Source organism: Schistocerca nitens, chromosome 8 (genome assembly GCF_023898315.1).
Source record: "Schistocerca nitens isolate TAMUIC-IGC-003100 chromosome 8, iqSchNite1.1, whole genome shotgun sequence".
Lineage (NCBI taxonomy): Eukaryota > Metazoa > Arthropoda > Insecta > Orthoptera > Acrididae > Schistocerca > Schistocerca nitens.
The window spans coordinates 486,005,809-486,032,459 of record NC_064621.1 but is presented as its reverse complement, the minus strand read 5'-3'; the positions used below and the strand labels follow the sequence as shown (position 1 = coordinate 486,032,459).

At 43.0% G+C, this 26,651-nt stretch overlaps 1 protein-coding gene across 1 annotated transcript in view; it reads right to left on the bottom strand.

The window, feature by feature from the left end:
• The window catches only part of LOC126198725 (A disintegrin and metalloproteinase with thrombospondin motifs 7-like), a 673,695-nt gene that overhangs the window by 251,416 nt on the left and 395,628 nt on the right, over window positions 1–26,651 (bottom strand). The window contains exon 4 of the mRNA XM_049935245.1: window positions 7,913–8,043. Coding sequence (XP_049791202.1) covers window positions 7,913–8,043 — 131 coding nt within the window. The remainder of the gene's footprint in view (window positions 1–7,912; window positions 8,044–26,651) is intronic.

The window sequence follows — 26,651 nt, the reverse complement described above, 5'->3', positions numbered from 1 at the left end:
GCCAATGACAAAATTCGTGTTATCAGCACTATCGACTTTCTTGGCACCTGTTTTAATTCTTCATTTGTTACATCGTCTGGGTCTGCAGCTGACTTTTTGCCCAAATTCCCAGCTATTTCTCCGGATCTTAGTCGGGATCGTCAGTAGTGACGCCTGTACGCCTCGTGTGTTTCTCAGGTTTTCCACTGCTTGCCTTGTTCTATCGCCTTCGACGTCTCGGTTACCATTGCCGGGTGGCATTCAGGGCTTCTTATGTCCCTACGAATATTTCCACTATACATGAAGCATCCATAAGTAGTCGGAATGGTTTCGGGGCCAGCGAGTATAAAGCTGACATGGCTTAATAGCCAAAACATCAGCACTTGGTAATGGCCTAAGGCGGAAATTGCAAAAGTGGAAATAAGAAGTTTAACAGTCACTGGCGTGAACAAGATGTCTTTCAAAAAAGATGATAATAGAATGCAGTCAGCAATTATTATGATTTAACAATGGCAAAACGATAGGATGTGTAGGTCTTCATCGACTGTTTTCATTCGGTTGTTCCCACAGACTTGTTCCACTCAAAAGAGTGAATGAATAATTTAACTGGTACGTAAAACTACAGTCGAATGAGTCGATTGTTTTCCAACAATCGACTGAATCGATTGTCTTCATTGGTTTGTTCCGATCAACATGTGTGAGAGTCCAGTCAATAGGAGCTACGTCAAGTCGTGGACCGCGAGAGAGACAGGTCGTGGTGCCTACGTCACAGCACGTAACACTGCAGGTCTTACAAGTGCAGCAACCAGTCTGGTGGGCGGCGAGTAATTATTTCAGTCGAATCGAGTCAGTCAGTTCTTGACGGTGCGTTTAAATGCATGCGCGCTCTCGGTAGCATGCGATAAAGTTAAGACCTTTAGTGGGTACCTTTTCAAATACATATAGATTTCGCGTGCGCCGTGCCCGAAGTTCGCGAAGTGTGGTGGACAAGCCGACTCGGGACCAACGAAATATACGGGCCCTGCAACGAACTTCTAATGTGACTTTAATCGATTTGTCCGCCACATTTCGTGAAAGCTCGGCTGCGTGCAGCGCCCCACCGGAAATCGATATTAGTTCCCAAAATGGTTCAAATGGCTCTGAGCACTATGGGACTTAACATCTGTGGTCATCAGTCCCCTAGAACTTAGAAATACTTAAACCTAACTAACCTTAGGACATCACACACGTCCATGCCCGAGGCAGGATTCGAACCTACGACCGTAGCGGTCACGCGGTTCCAGACTGAAGCGCCTAGAACCGCACGGCCACACCGGCCGGCATTAGTTCCCACTAAAGGTCTTAATTCTGTCGTGTGCTATCGAAAACTTGTAAGCATTCAAACACGCAGTCAAGAATTATTAAACTCGTCTGAAACAGTTACTCGCTCCCCGCCATGGCGACTGCTGGCACTCGTAAGCCCTGCAGTACCACGTGCTGTGACGTACGCGCCACGGCCTATCTTTTGGTGGGCCTCGAAGCGACTCGAGGTCCACGAGAAAGACAGGCGGCAGCGCATATGTCACGAAGGTAGACCTGAAGTCGTTTGCTCGCTCAGCTCAGCAGAGAAAATGCGTTTCTAAAGCTATTAGCTCGCAGCTGGGTGTGTCCATACTAACGAACCTGCCATTATGAAGTCTTACTGATCAATAGTACTACAACAAAGTTTAATTTAAGATCAGTACTCGATATAAATGGTATAACGGCTTGTTTATAGCATTTAGTCTCTTCTTGACAGTCCTCACTTCATATAAGAGGTGGTGCCTTATGCAACTGATAATCATTTTGGCACGATTTTACCTTCATTGTGCCACAGTACAGCTGTATGAAATTAGGAGTATAAGTAGGCCCAAGGACTTCCAATCACTGTAGGACTAATAACAGTAAGACTCCATAATAGCGAACTCCAATAGAAGATGCAGTTCTCGTTTGTACGTACACACCTAGTTACGCATTAACAGGTGTAGAAACGTAGTTTGTCTGCTGGGTTGAGGGAGCGGGCGAGCTCAGGCCTACCTTCGTGACGTACGCGCCGCTGCCTGCCTTTCTCGTAGGCCTCGAGCCGACTACTGTGACGTCACAAGTTCGTTGCGGGGCCCGTATCTCTCGTGGGCCCCGCGTTAAGTATGCCGAGGCTGAACGCGTGTGCGCTGCAGAGGCAGCGCGCCGAAAAGCTGCGGCAGAGCGACGCAAACTGAGGGGCTGTCCGCTGGGGCGGCTCACAAACAGCCGCGCTGACGGAGCCGCTCTCGGCCCTCGGCCTGCCTGTAAACAAACACCTCATCAATTAGCGGCCGTGATATGTGCTGCCCTGGAAAAGCACACACTCCCGCCGCCCGCCAATAAATATTGGCTTCACGTGTAGCTGGCGCGACGCGCCGTCTGTTTACAAGCTAGCTCCGAGGCAAGCGTGTACTCTGCCCTTTTCGTTCGTGCATTTTTCTACACTCTGCCGCGGCTCGAATTCTTTTCCGCACACACACACACACACACACACACACACACACACACACACACGCGCAAACGCGCGCGCGCGCATTGAGCTGTTCCAACAGCATGTCAAGGAACAAAAACATTCTCCGGAACACAGCAATCAGCAAAATAAAGCTGCACTACTGATAATTTCCCCGGAGTATTTCGAGATACACACTATCCAATCAAAAGTATCTGGACACTCATCAATGGACATTAATATCGGGTGCAACCAACATTCGCTTTTATGACGACTACACCTCAACCAGGGACGCTTTCAATGAGGTGTTTGAATGTCTGTGAAGTAATGGCTCGGCAGGCTAATGAATTTCTGGAATTTTATTGTCCGTAAACCATTGTGCCACTGATGATACTTTGTCATGGGTGAATAGTCATGCTGATAGAATCATCGTAGCCGAACTTTTCTTCTGCTGTACGCAGTACACAAAGCTGTAACATATGTACTTATCATTCTATATGCAATGTTTTCTTAAGCGCAATAACGTGACGACACCCTAAGCACGAAAAACATCTTTATAAAAAAAAAATCTCATTCTAGAAACAACCCCCAGGCTGTGGCTAAGCCATGTCTCCGCAATATCCTTTCTTCCAGGAGTGCTAGTTCTGCAAGGTTCGCAGAAGAGCTTCTGTAAAGTTTGGAATGTAGGAGACGAGGTACTGGCGGAATTAAGGCTGTGAGGACGGGTCGTGAGTCCTGCTTGGGAAGCTCAGTTGGTAGAGCACTTGCCCGCGAAAGGAAAAGGTCCCGAGTTCGAGTCTCGGTCCGGCACACAGTTTTAACCTGCCAGGAAGTTTCATATCAGCGCACACTCCGATGCGAGTGAAAATCTCATTCTGGAAACATCCCCCAGGCTGTCGCTAAGTCATGGCTCCGCAATATCCTTTCTTCCAAGAGTGCTAGTTCTGCAAGGTTCGCAGAAGAGCTTCTGTGAAGTTTGGAATGTAGGAGACGAGGTACTGGCGGAATTAAGGCTGTGAGGGCGGGTCGTGAGTCGGGTCAGTTGGTAGAGCACTTGCCCGCGAAAGGCATAGGTCCCGAGTTCAAGTCTCGGTCCGGCACACAGGTTTAATCTGCCAGGAAGTTTCATATCAGCGCAGACTCCGCTGCAGAGTGAAAATATCATTCTGGAAACACCTTTATACCATAACACCGCCCCCTCCGTACTTCACTGTTGGCACCACACGTGACAGCAGGTAACGTTCTCTAGGCATTCACCGAGCCCAAACCCTTCCATCGGATTACCACAGGGTATAGAATGACTCATCACTCCATATAACTCGTTGCCGGTCATCCATTGTCCACTGGTGTCGCTCTTCAAACGACCTCAAGCATTGCTTATCATTCGCTACAGAAATGTGTAGGTTATGACGAACTGCTCGACCATCGTATCCCAGCCTTTTCAACTCCTTACGCAGAGTCATCGTGCTAGCTGAACTGTTGGTAGCGCTTTGACACTCACGAGTGATTCCTTCCGCTGATTTCATGATTTTCTTACAACCAACCTACGCAGCGTTCGATGGTCCCTGGCCGTCAGTAACTGAGTCTGACTGGTCTTGGTTTAGCTGTGATTATTCCTCCTCGTTTCCACTTATCAAGCGCATCATTAATAGTCAACTTCGGCAGCTTTAGAAGCGTTGAAATGTCCCGGATGGCTTTGTTACTAAGGTGACGTCTAACGACTAGTCCACGTTGGAAGTCACACAGGTCTCCGACCGGCCCATTCTCCTGTCACTGCTTTCCTATGGACAACACAATACTCCCCGACTCATGGCGTCCAGTGATCAGTTTCACATTACGCAGGAGTGTCAGAATATTTATCATCACGTAGATTATGTGGGCGAATCACCTAAAGCCGGCCGGAGTGGCCGAGAGGTTCTAGGCGCTACAGTCTGGAATCGCGCGACCGTTACGGTCGCAGGTTCGAATCCTGCCTCGGGCATGGATGTGTGTGCTGCCCTTAGGTTAGTTAGGTTTAAGTAGTTCTAAGTTCTAGGGGACTGATGATCTCAGAAGTTAAGTCCCATAGTGCTCAGAGCCAACACCTAAAACTTACAGCCCTTTTCCTTCGTGATTGGTTGAATATATCGAAAAGAGATTTTCGGTGAATACTTGAGGGACAGGTAAATAGAATATCAATCGAGATATTAAGCACGTATGGTCTCTTTTCATTGAGCAACTTACTGTCGTTGACGACATTTGAAAAACTTTGAAAAGAGGAATACAATGATATAAAGCTGGTTAATGCTGTCATTGTAAGTTTTGGCATAATTGTTCGAGAAATATGCTTAAGTTGAAAGGTAAGGCGCCCGAAATAGGTTATTACGGCGTAAACGCCACCAAGTGGGGCTATGACGCCAGGTTTCGTTGTAACATACACCAGTAAGATACGCCTACGCTGCTTCTAAGTTTAAAACGTATTTTCTCTTGGACCTACTTCAAGTGATGTAGATACAGATTAAGCTACGACTGTTGTAACTGGACTACGGCCAAATTCCAATTTCCGATAAAAAAAAATTCACGAAGAACGCGGAATACTGGTCCCCAATAGCCTACTCCGATCACTTTCCCCTCATAATTCAGGACATTTTTCGGATATTCAACATCAGCATTAACGAGCGTTGTAACATTGCACTCATGATTTCAAGAGCTTTAGAGTGCCGTTACAAAAGTATTTCTTTAATACATCGGTTGATACAAGAGTTAAGAATATTAGCCATGCAACGAAATAACTTGCTCCGCTGGCTACTATCATTTACCGAAAACCTCTTTTCGATATCTTGCACTGTTCCCGAAATAAAATGGGGTGTAAATTTTTAGTTATTCAACCTGGGAATGGAGATTCCAAAGCTACAGGCAGCGGCAAAGCGGGTTGCCCGTTCCTGTGTCCAACATGTGGTTACAAAGATTATTGGTTTCGCTCCACCGTCACAGTCCTAGTTTCTCTGCAGAAGCCGCAGCTTCACTTCCAGCTTTACGCAACGTACAGAATATCAAGGTAATAAATATTTTGATTTAAAGGTATTGTAGAAGCTTGCTCCAAAATATCTAGCCTTCAGCTCTTCTCAAGAAAAGTAATCCTTTGATAAGGCATGTTATGAAAGCTACCGACGGAAAGGAAAACCTCGGGAAAAAGATAAAATTTATGTGGATTAAGGGACAAGCAAATGTGAAATATGACGAAATAGTCAATGACTTAGCGAAGACCGCCGGTCAAAACGACGCATTTAGAAACATTGAGCTACAGACCTGGGGACTGCATTACATAGGGGCAGAAGACATCGATGGAAAGACGAACATCAATAATCAAAACGCAATAAAGGAAAATATTGTGGATAAATACAGCCGAACATTCCTTCTAAGTTCCACGACCTGCGTATGATTTAATTGTAGATCGTACCCCAGCCATCTTCACCGAATACACGTACGAAATAAACCTTACTGTGAACATGATGGAGTAACAGTTGGAAATATAAAGAATATTTGCTTCGAATACAAGCTGCATACAAACCAGCAAACTGCATTCTTACAACAGTTAATGAGATATCATCAACAATCACCAACAAACATAGCATAAAAATGATATATTGTGAGGGATGATCGGAAGAAGAGGGATGAAACAATATTGTGAGTATAACTGAAGTATGTGTTCAAAAGTAATCACCATAAGTCTGAGCACAACTATCCCACTGTTTCACGTGCCGAAGGATTCCCTGTTCTCAGTATTCCTGTGACTGTGACAGGAGCCAACCTTCCATTGTGTCTTTCGGTTCGTTGTTCGAATTGAAGCGCTTCCTTTTCAGATGCTTTTTTTTAGCGGACAAAGCACATGGAAGTCGCAGGACGCCATGCCCAGGTTGTAGGGCGGATTCTCAAACTGTTCCCACTACAACTTGGTCATTACACTATGTGTGACCTTGGAGAAATGTGGACGGGCGCTATCGTGAAGCAGAATCACTCCCTTCGCAATCAACCCAGACCGTTTGCTCTTGATGGATTTGTTTAGGCTACGGAGTGTCTCACAGTTCACATCAACTTTAATGGTTTTCCGTGCTCGAGAAATTCGATGAGTATCGGACGTCGAAAAAGATGGTGGGCATCGTTTTGTCTGCTGAGGACACAAAAATGGCTCTGAGCACTATGGGACTTAAATGCTGTGGTCATCAGTCCCCTAGAACTTAGACCTACTTAAACCTAACTAACCTAAGGACATCACACACATCCATGCCCGAGGCAGGATTCGAACCTGCGACCGTAGCGGTCACGCGTCTCCAGACTGTAGCGCCTAGAACCGCACGGACACTCAGGCCGGCGCTGAGGACACAGATGTGAATTTTTTATTGGGAGATGACGACGCTTGCCTTCATTGCATGCCGTCCCACTTTGCCTGTGGCTCGAAGCGATGTCTTAATAAAATGGTTCAAATGGCTCTGAGCACTATGGGACTCAACTGCTGTGGTCATAAGTCCCCTAGAACTTAGAACTACTTAAACCTAACTAACCTAAGGACAGCACACAACACCCAGCCATCACGAGGCAGAGAAAATCCCTGACCCCGCCGGGAATCGAACCCAGGAACCCGGGCGTGGGAAGCGAGAACGCTACCGCACGACCACAAGATGCGGGCGATGTCTTAATACTTTACCCCAAAGCGACGTATGCAAATCTCAACTGGTTTGATTGTGAGGATGTTTCGCACATTTTCGTTTGAACACTATGTAAAGAGCTGTAAAATCCTAGAAAATTTCTAAATCACTGATAGATCGCTGCACCCATATTTTGCCAGGTACCTTGGGAAGTATTCTTCGATAAAAGCTGTAGGATTGATTATTTCACAGACAGCATGCACAGTTCCATGACGGAAAAAATCGTGGAAGTTGCTTATACGAAAACTTGGCGACAATTTTTCTTTCCGCCGCACCATTTGCGTACCGAACAAGAAGGAGAGAGGGTCGGAGGAAGACGATAGCTGTACCCAAAGTTTCCTCCGTCACATTCTATATAGTGGCTTGTGGAATGTGGACGGATGTCTAGAACTTTGGCGTCATACTCAAAGGAAAAGATAGGTTGCTAAGAAAGCGCCCTGCCACTTCTCTTCTTTAAGCTTTCATTTTTCACTCCTTTCAAGTCATGACACACATTAAATAAGAGATACAACGTAGATTTAAAATATGTATTTTGTAGTACATTGGTCTTATAACTGAAATTTGCTGGTCTGTGGCACCTTCACCTTAACATTCTTCACGTGCGATCAACCAAGCCAATGTTTCATCGTATTCGTTACACTTCCAGCTAGATTAAAAATATGATCAGACCTGTTAGGATTAAGACACAGGCAGAATTTTTCTCAGTTGTCTGCGACACAGAGCCTGCTTATTCGGCGGCAGAGCGTCGGCCCCCTACCTGGTGAGCAGGATGCCGACGTCGTGGTGGTTGGGGTGCTCGTCAGAGTCGTAGTTGAGCGAGTGCTGCCAGCGGCAGAACGTCTCCAGCATCTGGTCTGCGTTCACCGTGCCGTTAAGACCATTCTGAAACTGCACACGCCGCCTTTTAGGGATACAGATGCTACGGCTACATAGTCAGCAAACAATAGCTGGTCTATTCTCTATTGAACTGGCCACAGCATTATGCGAAAAAAAGCGTTGGTAGCATAAAAATATTAAATTGTATTAATCGCTCAAAAGCTTAGAAAGTAAGACAATTCCTTTGAAAATACTTCTCACAAATCGGAAAACAAGAACTCATTTAATCATTTGAAATAGAAGGACGGATTGGTTACAGCAAATAGGTGGTATGAATCAGGGTTGTCTCCTCTCCTCTTCATTGTGATTTTGGATTAGATAATGACTAATGTGTCAGAAAAAACTGGAGCAGACAAGACGAAAGCAATGGTGTTCGCGGATGACTTGATGAGCTGGGGAAACAGGGGGACGAGTTTCAGGAACAGGTGTATCCTGGAAGATACTGTGAAATAGTACAGAACGAAATTTAACGTAAAAAATGTGAAACACTGTTTACAAAAAGAAATAAAAATAGACCAACTAGCGGAATAAGGACTGGATGTGAACAATTGAAGAAGGTGAAACGTGGTCAGGTACTTGGGAAGTGTGATAGAGGAAAATGGAAGGGGAAAAAAAAAGTGCGACGAGGGCCTCCCGTCGGGTAGACCGCTCGCCTGGTGCAAGTCTTTCGATTTGACGCCACTTCGGCGACTTGCGCGTCGATGGGGATGAAGTGATGATGATTAGGACAACACAACACTCAGTCCCTCAGCGGAGAAAATCTCCGACCCAGCCGGGAATCGAACCCGAGCCCTTAGGATTGACAGTCTGTCGCGGTGACCACCCAGCTACCGCGGGCTGACAATGGAAGAAATGAGGATGAGATCAGTAAACAAGGCAGACAGTCAGAAGCATTCCTGTGAAGTGTTAGGAGCCTGGTTTGGAATAAAGACGTCGTACAAAAAAGCAAAGAAGTGATATGTAGAAGTTACTACGTCCCAGTACTGACCTACGCATCCTAATCGCGGATAGTGAAGAAAGACATGTAAGCAGATTACAGGCATGTGAAATGACGTCCCTCAGAAGTAGCATAGGAGTAACGCGGAGAGGTAGGGTGATGAGTGAAAGGGTAACGGAAAAAGTGAAAGAGGAACCATCGCAGAACAGGCAGAAACATGAAGGCTAAAATTGTATGGGCACTTAAAGAGAATGGAAAATAAGAGGACTCCCAAGAAGAAGAAATGGAGATGCAAAGGAAAAGACCAAACGAAGACGATGGGATAGACAGTTGAAAGGTATGGAGGAGTGTGTTGAAAAAAGAGGCGAGGAATGGACCAGAGTGAACACAGAAAGATAATGGGAAAACAGGACTGGATGGCGAGGCTTATGTTTCAAACAGATCCGCCAGGGGATGGAAAATGTTCAAGATGATGGTGATGGTTTGATGATTTCCGTGAATAATACGCATAACTGTCTCAAAGGTGGTTGGTTGGTTGGTTTGGGGAAGGAGACCAGACAGCGTGGTCATCGGTCTCAACGGTTTAGGGAAGGATGGGGAAGGAAGTCGGCCGTGCCCTTTCAGAGGAACCATCCCGGCATTTGCCTGGAGTGATTTAGGGAAATCACGGAAAACCTAAATCAGGATGGCCGGACGCGGGATTGAACCGTCGTCCTCCCGAATGCGAGTCCAGTGTCTAACCACTGCGCCACCCCGCTCGGCCTCAAAGGTGGAATTAGAATGGAGTAACAAGAGACAAGAAAAAGCTACAGTGCGCTTATAGAGACGGTGGCTCATTTGTTGCGTGCTGCTGTTGTCAGTTCGTTATCACTTATCGTATCCAGTCGGATGGTAGTGTAGGCCTACAGTAGGCAATGAGAATCACTGAATCTAACGGAGGTGTAGGCTACACTGTGATAAACTGGGTGTGAGGTTCCGAACCCAACGAATGTGTACTCAAAAACACGATTATGGTAATAGATTTATCTTTGGCAAAGCTCGAGGTCTAGGTTAGGTTGGAATGTGATAAATTGGTCGTGAATTGGTGAAAGCAACGAATATGAAACCCAAAGAATGACTGTGGTAACAGACTGATGTGTAGCACAGCCTGAGATCTACGGTCGTCATTGTAATCACCTCTTTGTATATTTTAGTTCCGAATTTGTCACAATTTTCGAGGATTTGGTTAATTCGGAATTCGAGGATGTGGTTAATTCGGGACATAACTGCGTAGAATACTAGGTAACTTCATTTACTAAGCACAGAAAATTACGAACGAGCAGTGTGACTGGCTGCCCACATCCGATCATTATACTTCCTGCCATTCAACACGCTAACTGTTACAACAACAGCACGCGAAGGAAGAGCCGCGGCACCGTAAGTGCACTTCTACGGCGCTTTTGAAAATTCCGACTGAACGGCGTTTCAAGATCGACATTAAATCCTTATTAACGAATTACAGAAAATGTATATTTTCTATGATAAAAGACTTTCTTTCTAAATACCTCTCCTGCAGCTAAGAGATAGTATGTGACTTATTTTTGACTTATTTCAAGAAATTTGATTTTTAATTGGTCGGAAATGTAATCATAAATATAGTAGGGTGTATCATGAAGGATAAAAAAAGCTCTGTACAAAGTAGACTTATGGATTTGTAGATTCTTTTCCAGTTCAGTCTTAATTCCGAAAAAACCACTTACTCAGAATGCACTCCTTTTCTGAGAGGAAACATTGGCCAATTAATAGGACATGTGTGAATCTTTTTTGTTCTTTGATGCCTGCTTTAGATTAGAATGTTATGAGCAGTTGCTGCCGTCGAACTTCATAAGGGAGTGCATGTTCAAACAGTTGTCTACAAGAGGCCTAAAGCTGTACATCATAGATTAATGTTATTGTCAGTTTATGTGCAGCGAGTGTTTTGCGTCTCTCATATATTCCCAGGATATTATTTCGTATGGAAAAAAATCAGTATTAACCTACAGAGTAAAAGCTGATGACCTTGAGCGTTTGAGGCAGATCATGCTGTATGATTTGATTCCAAGTTTTTATTAATATAGGCAACGAAAAAATTTAATCATTCTGTCTTTCGTGGTGTGCGCCTACACCCTCTGTTCATATGAAGAAAGTTACATCTAACATACCACTCCGTACAAAACTATATCACTTGTTTTCAGATGAAACACATTAGAAGCGATTCTATAGACTGTTCTGAAGAGGGGAAAATCATATAGGATCTCAATTATTTTGTGAGTTCCAACTATTTGAAACTACCAGAAATAGTAGATATACAAAAGTAACAAAGTCGAGGAGTATTTATGGTCCCTTGCAACTAATGTTGACAGGTCCTGTATGGCTTAATTGTAAGTGATTCATTAAATACTTTTTAACGTGTCCATAAACATTTGAGACGCAAACAGGCTTTTCTCACCTTATTTGGCCTTTCTTCGTTCCAAATCCTTAGTAGAAGTACGTCGACAGACCTTCAGGGTCACTGAGAAATACGACACGACCAGTCAGGCGCCATGGACGTCATTACGCCATGGACGGGATTACCGAAGCACTGGATATGAGGACTGTGTAGCAGCTTCAAGCTGTTGCAAGTACTTTCCAAGTCGTATTTGCATGGGAATATTCTTAAAGTTACCTGTGCATTCAAAAGGTCGCCGCGGAAAATGAAATTAGCTACAAACAGATTTATTTCGGATACGATTGAGACTGGAACATGTCACCTCAACACTCAAAGATCGATATCAAGCAGTTGAATTATACCTGATCGACTGCTTGGATTAAAGGCTCCTTGGTTTCCAGTGTAAACGTTCACGTGTATAACATGTAACGTGCCATAATTTTTCGACTACAACTTAAGATTGCTTGAAAGTTCCTCTTTCCATAGCAAACATTTTACAAGGAGGGTGTTTCAAAGTCTTTGAGTCAAACGTCTAAGGATTGTAGATCACCTCATGCGGGACAACTTTTGTTAGAGACAAAAAACACGCTTATGCTTCCTGATAACGCTAGTCGTTCATCGATTATTATTCGCTGGCCCTGGGACGGCGAGATTTCAAAGAACCAGCAGGGTCTACTAACGAAGTGTGAGTCATACTACCTACCCCAATTAACTGATAGAGTGCTTACAAGCAGGAAAACCATTAGAATAAGCGCAGAAACTTTAACTTGGCTGGGCCTACTCCCTTACACACGGAGCAGATGACTGGATTAGAGGCAGCACATAAGGCATGCACATGCCGCAGCGTGCCTATGACCTGCCGTCTCTCAGGAGCATAACCAACGTAAACGGACGCCTCGCGACTTCGAAAAGCAACAGCGAAAATTTTCTCTCTAACTAACGTTGTTCCCCAAAGACGTGATCTATCGCTGTAAATGTTTGATTTTAGTTCAACTTGTTGTAGGCGTATGATTCAAGTATTCGCTTTCGGTTTGGTTTTCAAAAATTATGCCTACATTAGATTAGAATGTTATGAGCAGTTGCTGCCGTCGAACTTCATAAGGGAGTGCATGTTCAAACAGTTGTCTACAAGACAAAGGTAGCCTGAGCTATCTTTTATTCGCTGTGAGGTTACAGATATTATGGGAGATAAATTTCATCAGCTAATCCCACCATACTTGAAGTGAAAGCACTACACCTCTTGGTTTCAGGCACTTTTTGAAATCAGATTTTAGAAATAACTTGGCTATCTCAGTCGAAGGAGGAGGTTAATATACCTCGATACTTTCATCAAATTCCCTACATTAAACGATAATTTAATATGAATAAATAAAGACATCGACACAGAAACAAGGATTACTTTTTACAGACTTTGCTTGGATAAAATACATTCTAGGACAAAAAAAGACTCACCACGCACGACTCAGAATGGAAAAGAAATCAGTAGATGTACAGACAAACAAATGATTACAATTTCGGGAAAAAATTTGACATTTGCTTAAAGAAAAACAGCTTCACAAATTGAGCAAGTTAACAACGCGTTGATCCACCTCTGGCCTTCACGCAAGCAGTTATTCGGCTTGGCACTGATTCAGAATGTTGTTGGATGTCCTCCTGAGGCATACCGTGCTAAATTCTGTCCAAATGGCGCGTTAGATAGACAAAATGCCGAATTGGTTGGAGAGCCCTGCTCATAATGCTCCAAACGTTCTCCGACGGTGACCGTTCCGGCGACCTTGCTGGCAGATGTAGGTTTTGGCAAGTACGAAGACATCTACATCGACATCTACTCTACATGGTTACGCTGCAATTCACACTTAAGTGCCTGGCAGAGGGTTCATCGAACTATTTTCATATTACGTCTCTACCATTACACTTTCGAATGGCGCTTGGGAAAAAGGAGCACCTAAATATTTCCGTTCGAGTTCTGATTTCTCTTATTTTATTATGATGATCATTTATCCCTACCTACGTGGGTGTCAAAAAAAATATTTTTGCATTCGGAAGAGAAAGCTGGTGATTGAAATCTCGTAAATAGATCTCGCCGCAAAGAAAACCGCCTTGTGACTGCCACCCCAACTCACGTACCATATCATTGCGCGATAACACGACGAGCTGCCCTTCTTTGCACTTTTTCGATGTCCTCCGTCAATACAACCTGATAAGGATCCCGTACCACGCGGCAATATTCCAGCAGAGGACGGACAAGTGTAATGTAGGGTGTCTCTTTAGTGGGTTTGTCGCATCTTGTAAGTGTTCTGCTAACAAAGCGCAGTCTTTGTTTTGCCTTCCCCACAATATTAACTACGTGGTCTTTCCAGTTTAAGTTGCTCTTAATTGTAATTCCTAGGTATGTAGTCGAATTGACAACCGTTAGATTTGTGCGATTTATCGTATACCAAAAATTTATCGGATTTCTTTTAGTAGCCATGTGGATGACCTCGCGCTTTTCTTTGTTTAGTGCTAATTTTTCGGACCATACAGAAATTCTCTCTAGATAATTTTGTGATTGGAATTGATCGTCTGATGATTTTACTAGACGGTAAATTACAGTGTCATCTGCAAACAGTCTAAGGGGGCTGCTCAGAATATCACGTAGATCATTTATATAAATCAGGAACAGCCTAGGGCCTATGACACTACCTTGGGAACGCCAGATATCACTTCTGTTCTACTCAATGATTTACCGTCTATCACTGCGAACTGTGACCTCTATGAGAAGAAATCACGAATCCAATCACACAACTGAGACGATACTCCATATGCACGTAATATGATTAATAGTCGCTTATGAGGAATGGTATCAAAAGCCTTCTCGAAATCTATGAATATGGAATCGATTTGAGATCCCTTGTCGACAGCACTCATTACTTCATAGGAATAAAGAGCTAGCTGTGTTACACAAGAACGATATTTTCTGAATCCGTGTTGGTTATGTATCAATAAGTCATTTTCTTCAAGGTGATTCATGATGTTCGAGTACAGTATATGCTCCAAACTCCTACTGCAAATTGAGGTCAGTGATATGAGTCTGTAATTCAGTGGGTTACTCCAATTTCTTTTCTTGAATATCGGTGTGACCTGTGCTACTTTCCAGTCTTTAGGAACGGTCCTTTCGTCAAGTGAGTATGATTGCTAAGAAAGGCGATATTGTGTAGAAACTCTCGCCGGACATTAACTTACTGGAATGTAAGCCGAAGACGGCTTGCCACGAATGTCAACAAAACGCGGCATAGAATATCATCGACGTACCACTGTGTTGTAAGGGTGCCGTGGATGACAACGAAAGGAGTCCTGCTATGAAAAGAAATGGCACCCCAGATCACTCCTGGTTCTCGGGCTGTATGGCGGGCGACAGTCAGTTTGGTATCCCGGGTCTACAGACACGTCTTTGTCCTGGAATCTCATTTATTGGAATAGAACTGTCCTCAAAGATGAGCCCAGCTTCGGACTGAGGCCCATTGACCAGTGAAGAAGTCTGGAAGCGCCCGAGATAGCGGTGGGATACACACCTTACAATCACCCGCCATACGGCCCGACAAGCAGGAGTAATGGTCTGGGGTATCGTTTCATTCCGTAGCACGACCCTATTCGTTGTCATCCACGGAACCGTTACATAATTAGGATGTCGATGATATTCTACGCCCCGATTTATTGCCTTTCATGGCCAGCCATCCTGGGCTTACACTTTAGCATGAGAATGCCTGCCCGCACACGGCTAGAGTTTTTATGGCTTGTCTTAGAGCTTGGGAAGCCCTTCCTTGGCCAGTAATGTCGCAGGGCCTCTCCAAAATTGAGAACATTTGGAGCAGTAAGGGCAGGGCTCTCCAACCAACTCGGGATTTTGACCATGCAACGCGCCAATTGGACAGAATCTGGCACGATATCCCTCAGGCGGACATCCAACAACTCTATCAATCAATGCTAAGCAGAATAACTGCTGGCATAAGCGTCAGAGGTGGACCAGCGCATTATTGACTGGCTCCATGTACTAAGCTATTTCTGTTGAATAAACCATCCAATTTTTTGTGAAATTATGGTCATTTGTTTGTCTGTATATGTACAGTCGTGGACAAAACGAGCGAGACCCCTCGCCTTTTCGTTATGCTGATCCGCACGGCTTTAAAGTCTGCTACACAGCATAACAGGCAAGGCGACGAAGTGCTACCAACATACTATGCGCAGGCGTGAAATTGACAAACTATCTGAACTTTTTTAGACTGTATTCCATAATTTCTAAGACTATATTAATGCTGATTAGTGTGTTAAATACAACACGTAAATATAAGACAGAACTGAAAGAACAAACGCTAATTGGTATGAACTGGACAAATAAAAATGAATTTCAACTTATCGAGATGACTTAACTGTTTCAGTAAGACAAAGAACCCCAGATCGTTACGAAGTAGCAAAATATTATCCGCATTCGGCCGCGAAACAGTCTGTGTCAACGTTCAGACCAGTCATACTGGATTACCGTTGCTGACCTACCATGAAAGTGTGCAAATTTAGCAATGCGTGAAGATTCATAACGAAATTCCGTTAAAAATCATTCAGTGCCACGCTTAAGTCAATTCCATTATTGACAGAAGCGGAAAAAGTAGGCAGTAACATGTATGAAATTCTACAAGAGTGTCATATTGACATGCACAGGGCGCCAGTACAGAATAAAGGTAGCGATAAAACGTATTGGGTGCGCGAGAATTTCTTAAAATTGCTTTACTGATATTCTACCTGCCTCCATAGAGATTAGAACCGAAAACAAACCAGACCTTCCTTTCACTATGCTAGCAGACAACCTAGGCAAACAGCCCTCTATTATTACCCCAGACATGAACAAGCAGGCAATTTCGAAATGAAAATCTGCAGTTTCTGTTGCATAGAGCTTTCTGGACTCAAAAACATGAATTTTCTTCCTTTATGTCACCGCTTATGTGACAATCATTCGGGATGTTTATCGAAATAACAAATTACTGTTATTAGAGAGTAAATTTTGTAGGATAATTCTGCACCACCCCAGGAAATAAACGGCTACATAGCTGCCAAACGTATTCTGCATTGTTTCGAATTCTCCACTAGACTCGCCACAGCCAGAAAACGTTCATTAGCAGAAGTGTTTCTTAAGCTAGCTAGCAATGAGAATGTTCGTACTTCTAAAACGCGGTGGCATTAATACTGGGATGTGAATTACCACGTGTATAGGCAAATACATTCTATTTGCATTCCTGTAAACGTGATTTGGATCGAAAACGTAGCTACGACTAATATGCTTATGTATCGACAGCAACTAGAGCATTTCGAATAAAGAGTAGCGGGTGTTATTTATGCGGCCCTCATCTTCAGTGTTTTCGTTGTTAGGATTTCGTCACCTAAACCGGTAAAAACGGAACCCTACTAGTCTCACTTTCTTGACCGTCTATCGGTCTACCCAACCCTTAAAACCCGTTTACCTCCAGAACGGGTGGACATAATAAGCAGAAATGTATCGCACTTCTTGCTGTAACCGGTCCCATGCTGGTGTAAAAAAGTGAGCTTCTATGTCAACGCAATCAAAAGGTACGACGGTTTATGTAAAGAAAATTTACGCGAAAGGTCAAAAAATGGCTTCAAGAACTATGCGACCTAACTGCTTAGGTCATCAGCCCCTAGACCTAGAACTACTTAAACCTAGCTAGCCTAAGGGCATCACAGACATCTATGCCCGAGGTAGAATTCCAACCTGCGACTGAAGCAGCCGTGCGGTTCGTCACTGAAGCGCCTGGAACCGCTCGGCCACCGCAACGCGGCGAAACCCCACTCACCTCATGTATAATGATAATATATACTGTCTAGTGAGGATAAACTGTATTCGCCAGCAACTCAGATCGTTTGCTCACGGAACTTTTACGAAGCTACATTCAAACTTTGTCGAAGTCGTCTGCAATATCCATTACAAACACCCTAGGAACTTCGTATGCGATATCCACTTCTGAAGACGCTGGCAGATACTGCAGTACTATAACAAGTAGGTGGGAATTTATTGTTATTGGTCCACGCATGACACTTTATTTCAATATCAATTTAACGCGCCTAGGTGTTTGTATATGCCTGAAACTATTGAACAAAAAGTAAATAAACAACAAACGAGCCGGCCGCGGTGGTCTCGCGGTTCTAGGCGCGCAGTCCGGAACCGTGCGACTGCTACGGTCGCTGGTTCGAATCCTGCCTGGGGCATGGATGTGTGTGATGTCCTTAGGTTAGTTAGGTTTAAGTAGTTCTAAGTTCAAGGGGACTTATGACCACAGCAGTTGAGTCCCATAGTGCTCAGAGGCATTTGAACCATTTTGAAACAGCAAACAACTTCGATGTTTAAATCAAATGAAAGTCACATGTCGTAATTAAAACATAATTTCGTCGTTACATCTACATGACTACATCAACAGGATTTCTTGGCAATCCGGACTTACGTGCCTGGCAGAAGGTTAGGGTTATTTCTCTACCGTCCCACTCATTAACAGTGTGCGGGAAAAAGGACCACTTAAATCTTTTCTTGCGAGCCTTGAATTACATTATTACTATGGTTTCTTCCTGTGTTCCCGAGGAAATACCCCGATCTTGCTGAAACTTCGCTCAGTGAAAGCGGGGACAAAATAAGCGAACACGTGTCTCGGCTTATCTGCTTACACTCTACCGCTTCTGAGAAAACGACGGTCAAAGTTTTCAATGCGCTGTTACTATAGTGTAGACACCTCTTAGCGGGTAAGCATTCAACTGGAGCGGTGGCTCTGCGGCTACCATAGCGATTTCTGAACTTTGCGCTGCGAGTTCGAAACCTGGTTTTTCCTTTTTTTTTCCCTCACTCTCTGAATTATCTACGAATGTTTATTCCAATTTATGTTGAAACACTGTTGTCGTTATTCGTCAGTTAATTTACTGTGTAAAGAAATAAGTTAAAAAGGGAACACACAGTGCGTAGTGGGGCGATCACTCTGTTGTAGAAATAATTCAGAAGCCAAGATCGCTTAAATATTGTTTACTGGATAACCGGTTTCAACACACTAAAGGTGCCATTATCGGATCTGAATGTAGATTAACATTTATAAAATATTTGGTTATAACGATACATGAGGCAGCCCAGATGATGTTAGATCAGCTTGTCTCATTCGTTTATTACTTTTTAATTCATTAATTACACATAAAGTTAATTGGCGAATAATGACAACATTATTTCAACATAACTTAGAAAAAAACATTCGTAGATAATTCTGATAGAGAGGCAGGAAAATAAAATAATTAAAAAACCCAATATGGTATCGAACACGGGAATCAGTGTTAAGAAGGAACGACGGTAGCCACCGCTTCAATTGCGTTCTCGGCTGCAGAAGGTATCTACACTAGAGCAACAGCGCGTTGATAACTTTGGCCGTCGTTTTCTCGGAAACGGTCGAGTGTCTGCAGATAAGCCGAAACACATGTTCGCTTATTTTGTCCTCTCCTTCACTGAGCAAAGTTTCGGGACAATCAGCCTATGACATTTGGCGAGTTCCCCTCGCTCGTCGAGTCGCTTCTTACGCCCGGCGAGAATTATGTATGCCTCCGAGTAAACTGCGCCACCTGGAAACACGGCGAGCGGGGATAAACACGTTTTCCTTCTTATAAGGCAACCCTCTACAGATAATATTCACGAAGTGTTCTTCAGGTTGCCTCAGATATTTCAGAAATGTTTCTTGCGTCAGGCCTGCCGCATATGCAAAACGTAAACATTTCATTTCATGTAATATTTATCAGGATAAGACATGACAAGAGTGGACCAGTCACTTCTGAGAAAAATTAGAGATTCTAAGTTGCTCCACTATGTAATGACACGGGCACGGGCTTGCGATCTGTCTTTTATGCCATCGATTTCCGTGTTACACATACTTGGCCACTGCGTTGCGGCTGCCATCTTGGAAGAGGCAGTCTGTTTCCTGCCAGCGCTGTTTCCGCAGCCAATATTAACCGCGACGAATCATTCAGTCAACGCTAAATGGCCCATCTGGCTGAGGCAGACAAGGGCGCTATAATACTCCATGCAGAGGAATCTTCAAATGCCGACATAGCGAGAACTATGGGTCTTCACAAGTCGACGGTAGCCAGGTGGATCAGACGAAAGGAAGAGAGTGGTAACTTGAATGGGAGGCCTCATGGCCGTCGCCGCAAAACAACGCAAGCTCAGGATCAGCAGATACGCCGTTTCAGTGAGAACCACCCATTTGTCAACGCACGACAAATCAGCAAATTCATGAAGCTTGGAATGAGTTACTTGAATCTCCTAGTTCTGTGGCTCGAGTTGTGGGCTCAATGCCCAACAGACTTCCAGCTGTTGTGGAAGCCAAAAGAGGCTATACGCGATTTTTTTTTACAGACTTATGTTTTATATAATTTCAAGGAAACGCAATAAGTGGAATGGGGACAAACAAATTAATTCACAGCAAGATATGTAATATTTAATTTGATAAGAGAAGAAATACTCACCTTATATATTCATTCAGTCTCTATAAAATACGTGACACACGTGTGTATGCAAGAAGGGTACAAAACAGTTCAGCACAAAATAAAAATGTTGAGGAGAAGCTCCCCGATGAAGACGTAATTGCAGAACAAAGGTTGGGCTAGAAGGAGAGGTAAGGAGGCCCGAAAAAGCAGAACAAAATCAAATACCCAATAGACTTTGAGTAGTTGTCGCAGCAAAGGGCGGTTGGTATATGCGATTCGGAGCAACTGTACAAGAATAGTTTTATTTACTGATTTTTGAGGCTTTATTTTGTGACGGCTAAACAGTGCTGCATCATGAGACCCGCTATTTTTCCACATGTGGCTAAACATCAGAGCTGAAAAAATTTTGAGAGGTACCGAAGTTCTCTGGAAGAGTAAAGTGTTTTAGACAAGAAGATGATTTTTAGTTCATTTCATTTTAACCATTCACACTATGCTTCGACATTCTAATCTTTGATTTCATTTTATTATTACGTATCTTTCCTTCAGTGAAAGTCAACGGTAGTAAGTTTCAAGATATGAAGAATAACTGGAAGTTTTTAATTTGTGGAATAGCGTATTTAACAGTTCATATTTTCAACAAATCTGTAGTTATAGGACATATTAAGAAGCAAGTAAAAATGGCACTGTGGAAAGATCAGGTTGGCCTCTAAAGGGTAACGACGGTAAAATAGCAAATACTAAACAATGGGTAACAACTATTGTTGATGGTGAGTAGCCGTAATCGATATGTCACTTTTCCGTAATTGTATTTCTGAAGTTTATCGTCAATCCTAGGACTGACATCGATACTCTGTTTTACGTAAAGAATACAACCTTCAAAATTTATTTAGCAGCGCAGAATATTAAATCACAGTTTATAGATCAGGAACCTAATCCAACTGCCTTTAATTTTATTCTCACGGATGACTTTGGGACAGTAAATAACAAGAGAAATAACAAAACTCTCAGAATCAATATAGAGAATTCAAGTGTCCAGTGGATTCAAAAGTTTGCTATAATAGCGATTAATTGCTTTTACAGACTCCTTCATGCCTACATTTTCTATCAGACAATGTTTGAAACTAGGACTAAGAAGGTAAACAATTTTTCCACAAATTGTCAAATTGGAAGTCGGAGAGACAGTTACACAAATTACGATGACAACAAACGTTTTTCAAGTAAACTGATCACAGGAGGAATCCAACGCATTTATTGTGAGTTACATGCACAGTATGTAAACTGGCAACGCCACCAACACACAATACCACTAACAAGGGAACATCCCCATCGCACCGCCCTCAGATTTAGTTATAAGTTGATACAGGGGATAGGCCTTGAAAAACTGAACACAGATCAATCGAGAAAACAGGAAGAAGTTGTGTGGAAGTATGAAAAAAATAAGCAAAATATACAAACTGAGTAGTCCATGCGCAAGATAGGCAACATCAAGGATAGGGTGAGCTCAGGAGCGCCGTGATCCCGTGGTTAGCGCACGCAGCTGCGGAACGAGAGGTCCTTCCGTCAAATTTTCCCAGGAGTGAAAAGTTTAATTTTTATTTTCAGACAATTATTATCTGTCCGTCCGTCCGTCCGATGCGAGGTAACCGCGCCGTAGTATGATGACGCTACACCTAAAAAACATCGAAAGACATGACGTCAGTCGACTATAGCGCACGGAAGAGAGAGTATTCCTGCTAATGAGGCTCCCTGGCTGGCAGTTAACTGTTCGCTACTTTGGACGAGAGTGCATTAAATACGTGCGATGCATTGCGTGGGCAATATGAATCCAGCAAATATAGCTCGTGACTCCAATAACAATGTCAATGAATATTTTCCGAACTGTAAGGCATCGGAAAGTTCCTTAAGGGATCGAACGATTGTCGAACATTTGTATGATTATTTCCTACATTTGTTGAATAACAGTACGTGTGGTGATGATTGTCTGAAAATAAAAAAAATCAAACAACTAACCCGAGGGAAGCCTTAAACCAACGACCTCTCGTTCTGCAGCTCCTCACGCTAACCACGCGACCACTGCGCTCCCGTGCTCAAGCTATCCTTGATGTTGCTTATCATGCACACGGACTACTCAGTTTGTTTGGTTTGAATATTTTTTTCATAGGTCCACACAACTTCTTCCTGTTTTTCGAATGATCTGTGTTCAGTTTTCAAGGCCTATCCACTGTGTCAACTTATAACTAAATCTGAGGAGGGTGCGATGGGGAGGTTCCCTTGTTAGCTATGAAACAACTGTAGCAAAACGGAGCATCCTCGTTATCCATGTGATGGATAAGACGACTAATTCGCAACATAAATGTCAATGTAAGCATCAGTTTCTGTTGGAACGTGCTTCCCGGACCAAATAACATACATTTCCTACGTCTTCAATGCGAATCATGTAGCAAATGTAATTTAAAGGACATAAAAATATCGAGTGAATTTACTAAAATAATTATGAACCACTTGAATTTGCATTCAACAGGCAATGTTCAGAAGTCTGGTGTAGGAGTACTGCATGCTCTAATTCGAAACAACAAAAATCAACAGAGTAACTATTATTGAACGTCATCAGGTCACTCATCGAGCATTCCTATGCAGTACTGTTACTGGTGACGTGTTATGATGCCTTTATCGTTAACTTCCTAAGAAGAAATGAAAGGCTGAGCCCCACCAAAAGACGTAAACTCGAGGAGAGAGTTGCGTGAACATATTATTTTACATCTGATAAATCCAAAAGTGTGTTTTGGGCTACGAATTCTGCCCCCAGGGTGTGTGCAACACAGCTGGAATTTGTTGCCAACAACTGAGACACCTTTCGGTCACAGTGTAAGAAAATCGAGCAACAAAACTACATCACCTGTGCTACTGCATGATAACGCACTATGTTGATTTGAGAAACAAAACTATCCAGGAGATTGATAGGAAAGTCGTCTCTCAGGCACATTTGTATTGATAGGGAAGTCCTCTCTCAAGCACTTGTCCCTCTCGTCATATATTTGTAAAATTTTACCTTTCCCACTCTAGATCGATCAACCGTCAAGGCAATTCATTTCTAGACGAAAATACTTTTAAAACTACTCTTGTTTATTGACATCGTTAGAACAAGTAGGTTTCTACAGGCGTAGAATTTGTAAACAACTTTACCATTGTCATATCGTTTTAGATATGGTGAAAGAAAATTCTGCTGCTAATTAATTTCTCTTTGATAATTACTGTTGCGTTTAGTAAACTAATGGAAAATGCAATTAAAATATTCACTGTACTAATACAAACTAAAGTCAGCTTAATACAGAAACATCACGACGGCAGTCTATCTTAATAAAGCATTAAGTTTCTGTGAGACAATTGGGCTTATTTTAACACGAATTAGTAGGATATTACAGACTTTACACTTAGAAAAGATCTGTATTTATTTCATTTCCTGTACCATTCGTAAGTGTTATGAAAATGGGGCTTTTCATAGATAAAATTATGTATTCACAACAACAAAAAAATGTCGGCAGAAAACAAAAGTGGCATTATGAATCTGGCAGTACCGTAAGGTTTTCACTCTGACACTAAGAGTTACTGAAAGTAGCAAGAAGAATTTTGCTCGAGCGTTGTCTTACGATTCCCTTAATAAGTTTTTATCTGCCTGCTTGTAGCTGTGCTACAAAAGAATTAAAAATCTGGCTTTCAGCAAGTCTCGAAAGGCGAACAAAAGCAGCTTGCACCTGGTTACTAAGCATGTTACCTGGGGACTGGTTTTTTCTTAAAGCGGGAAGACATCCTTTTGTGGTTCAATTGGCAAATGTCAGTCAGACGTGTGACGTTAGTCTAAGCGTTTCGGTGTGTTGAATTTGTACCAATGATTTTTCTACACGTTTTTTCTGTCCCAAATAGAGTTGAAGTCTCCCATTAGTATTTTCACGTCATCTTGGTGAATTTTGCTCATGGTATTTTCGAGTGTGTTCCAGAATTTTTCAACATTGTGGTTGTTTTTCTTATTTTCGATGTTGGTGGGTTCAAATGGTTCAAATGGCTCTGAGCACTATGGGACTTAACTGCTGTGGTCATCAGTCCCCTAGAACTTAGAACTAGTTAAACCTAACTAACCTAAGGACATCGTACACATCCATGCCCGAGGCAGGATGCGAACCTGCGACCGTAGCGGTCGCGCGGTTCCAGACTGTAGCGCCTAGAACCTCTCGAACACTCCGGCCGTCGATGTTGGTGGGGACACGTGCATTGATGAGTGTATATGTTTTACTGGGGCTCTGAATGACCATAGTCATAAGTCGCTTGTTGACGGGCCAGCCGCGGTGGCCGAGCGGTTCTTGGCTCTTCAGTCTGGAACCGCGCGACTGCTACGGTCGCAGGTTCGAATCCAGCCTTGGGCATGAATTTGTGTGATGTCCTTAGATTAGCTAGGTATAAGTAGTTCTAAGTTCTAGGAGACTGATGACCTCCACTGTTAAGTTCCATAGTGCTCAGAGCCATTGGAACCTTTTGATTGTCGATCGGTGTGATTTCTTTGACAGAGTTGATAAATCGGTGTTCGAGAAATGCAATGCCGAAGATTGGTACGCCTTTCGTTACCTTTTGTTGTATTCTGCTCTTGAAGATGCAATGGTTTCCCTAATACACGGTTTCATTGTCAGTTAGTCGTGGTTCTTGAAGTGCAAGGATGAGAATTTTTTGTCGGTCCATTTCTTTTGTGAAATTATTTAGTTTTCGTGTTTGGATCAAGGTATCGATGTTTACTTTTAAATGCATGTTTTTTGCTTGTAGGGAAATTTACCAGAGATCTTCGATATTCTCTGTCGTGCTAACCTGGACTCCCCAGAATCCGAAAATCCAACTGCCGCCTGTCGACAGCCGGGTTGTGTACCACCTGGGATAAAGTTGACTTTGCTTGCATAGTTTACGTTTGCTTGTGTTTCATTGGTTGTGCTTGGGTGATACCAGGACCGGACAGGACCAGAGGGTGTTGAAGCCTTTGAAAGCAAATATTTTCAGCCAAGCTCATTGAGCTAACACGGTGACCAGAGTAACGGTGATTTTCACTCAGACGTGTCTGGATTTTGCGTTCAACGGATTGAGTAGCCGTTCAGGATTGTGTTAGTATTTGGTTCACCCCTAGTATTTGATTTCCTCGGTACCACCCATATGGGGGAGGGTTTCCACTATCCGCCACACGCGATTATTATTATTATTATTATTATTATTATTATTATTGTCATTATGTCTCAGCAAAGCCCATATGGTGTATCTTCCCACCACTGAAATAGATGTGTATTGTTCGATTCAGTATTTCCATCACATAAATGTGGTTTATAATTACGTTACATTGCTACTAGTAGACATATTTCTCACTTTTTCTTAGACAGTTGCTACCTGTTACTCCATCATAGGAATTTATGTGCGAAGCATTGTTGAAATACAGACGTTCAAATTATCCGATTTCTGTAATTTCATTTCGATACCAGATCGTTCTAATCGGATTCAGCCAGGTAGTCTTAATGTGGATATCCGACCACGACTGTCATCATATGATAGACTGTGTAAACCACATTCTTTATCGGACTGTTGAATATAGATCACTTATCTATGACAGGACCTGAATTCTTAAACACTGTGGAAAATAATAATCCGATGTGCTTATTACAAATACGTTATTCCAATATAAATATGTGAACTAACGAGATAACAGTTTATTTACAGGAGCAGAACTAATGTTCAAATGTTCAAATGTGTGTGAAATCGTATGGGACTTAACTGCTAAGGTCATCAGTACCTAAGCTTACACACTACTTAACCTAAATCATCCTAAGGACAAACACACACCCCCATGCCCGAGGGAGGACTCGAACCTCCGCCGGGATCAGCCACGCAGCTCATGACTGCAGCGCCCCTGACCGCTCGGCTAATCCCGCGCGGCTACTAAAAGTATACTCGTCCACAAAACCCATGTGGACAATTATCTGATAATCGGTCAAGCTTTGCTTTGTCGCAGCTCTTTAGGACAAAAGCATGGACAGCTCCCTGCTTTTTGCGTTTCCGATAGCGCCTACGATAAGAATCTGGTGTCATATTATGTTTCAGAGCCGTAAACTGTTTATTTTTTCACCTCATACTAAAACAAAAGCTATGATATGAGACGAGGAAATGACTTATATGCTTCTCAGGAACTTAAGTTTTTCGCGTTAATTTTCTCACTTCATTCTAAAACAAGGACGTTAATATGAGAAGAGGAAATGAAATATACGCTTCCAAGACATATTATTTCCTTGTGTGCTACTACTGCATACATGAAAGCCCTGCAGTTAATTTTTGTATGTTGGATAAATTTTGATATCACCTCACATTCCTTTGTGAGAAGGTTCCTATTTTCTTAGGATTCAAATAGAGTGGACATTTCATCACTGGTTAATATTCTCATGACTAATGACATGATACCCGTGGCAATTGCTCCATGGCACCTGTGAGTAGAGTCTCACGTTGGTTACTATAAGAACACGCAGGCAGTGATATCCGCTCACTGCAGTCAGAGCCAAGGTGATTTCTTTCTGTTTATGGCGAAGCGTCTGCTGCAGTGTCCACGCTCAGCCAACATAAACAAATCGCGGCGGCATTGGGCAGTGCTGATCGCTGCGCTTGTCGCAGGCCTCGACAACAAGAGCGCACTCTCTGCTAACGATACTATGGAGTTAATACATCTTA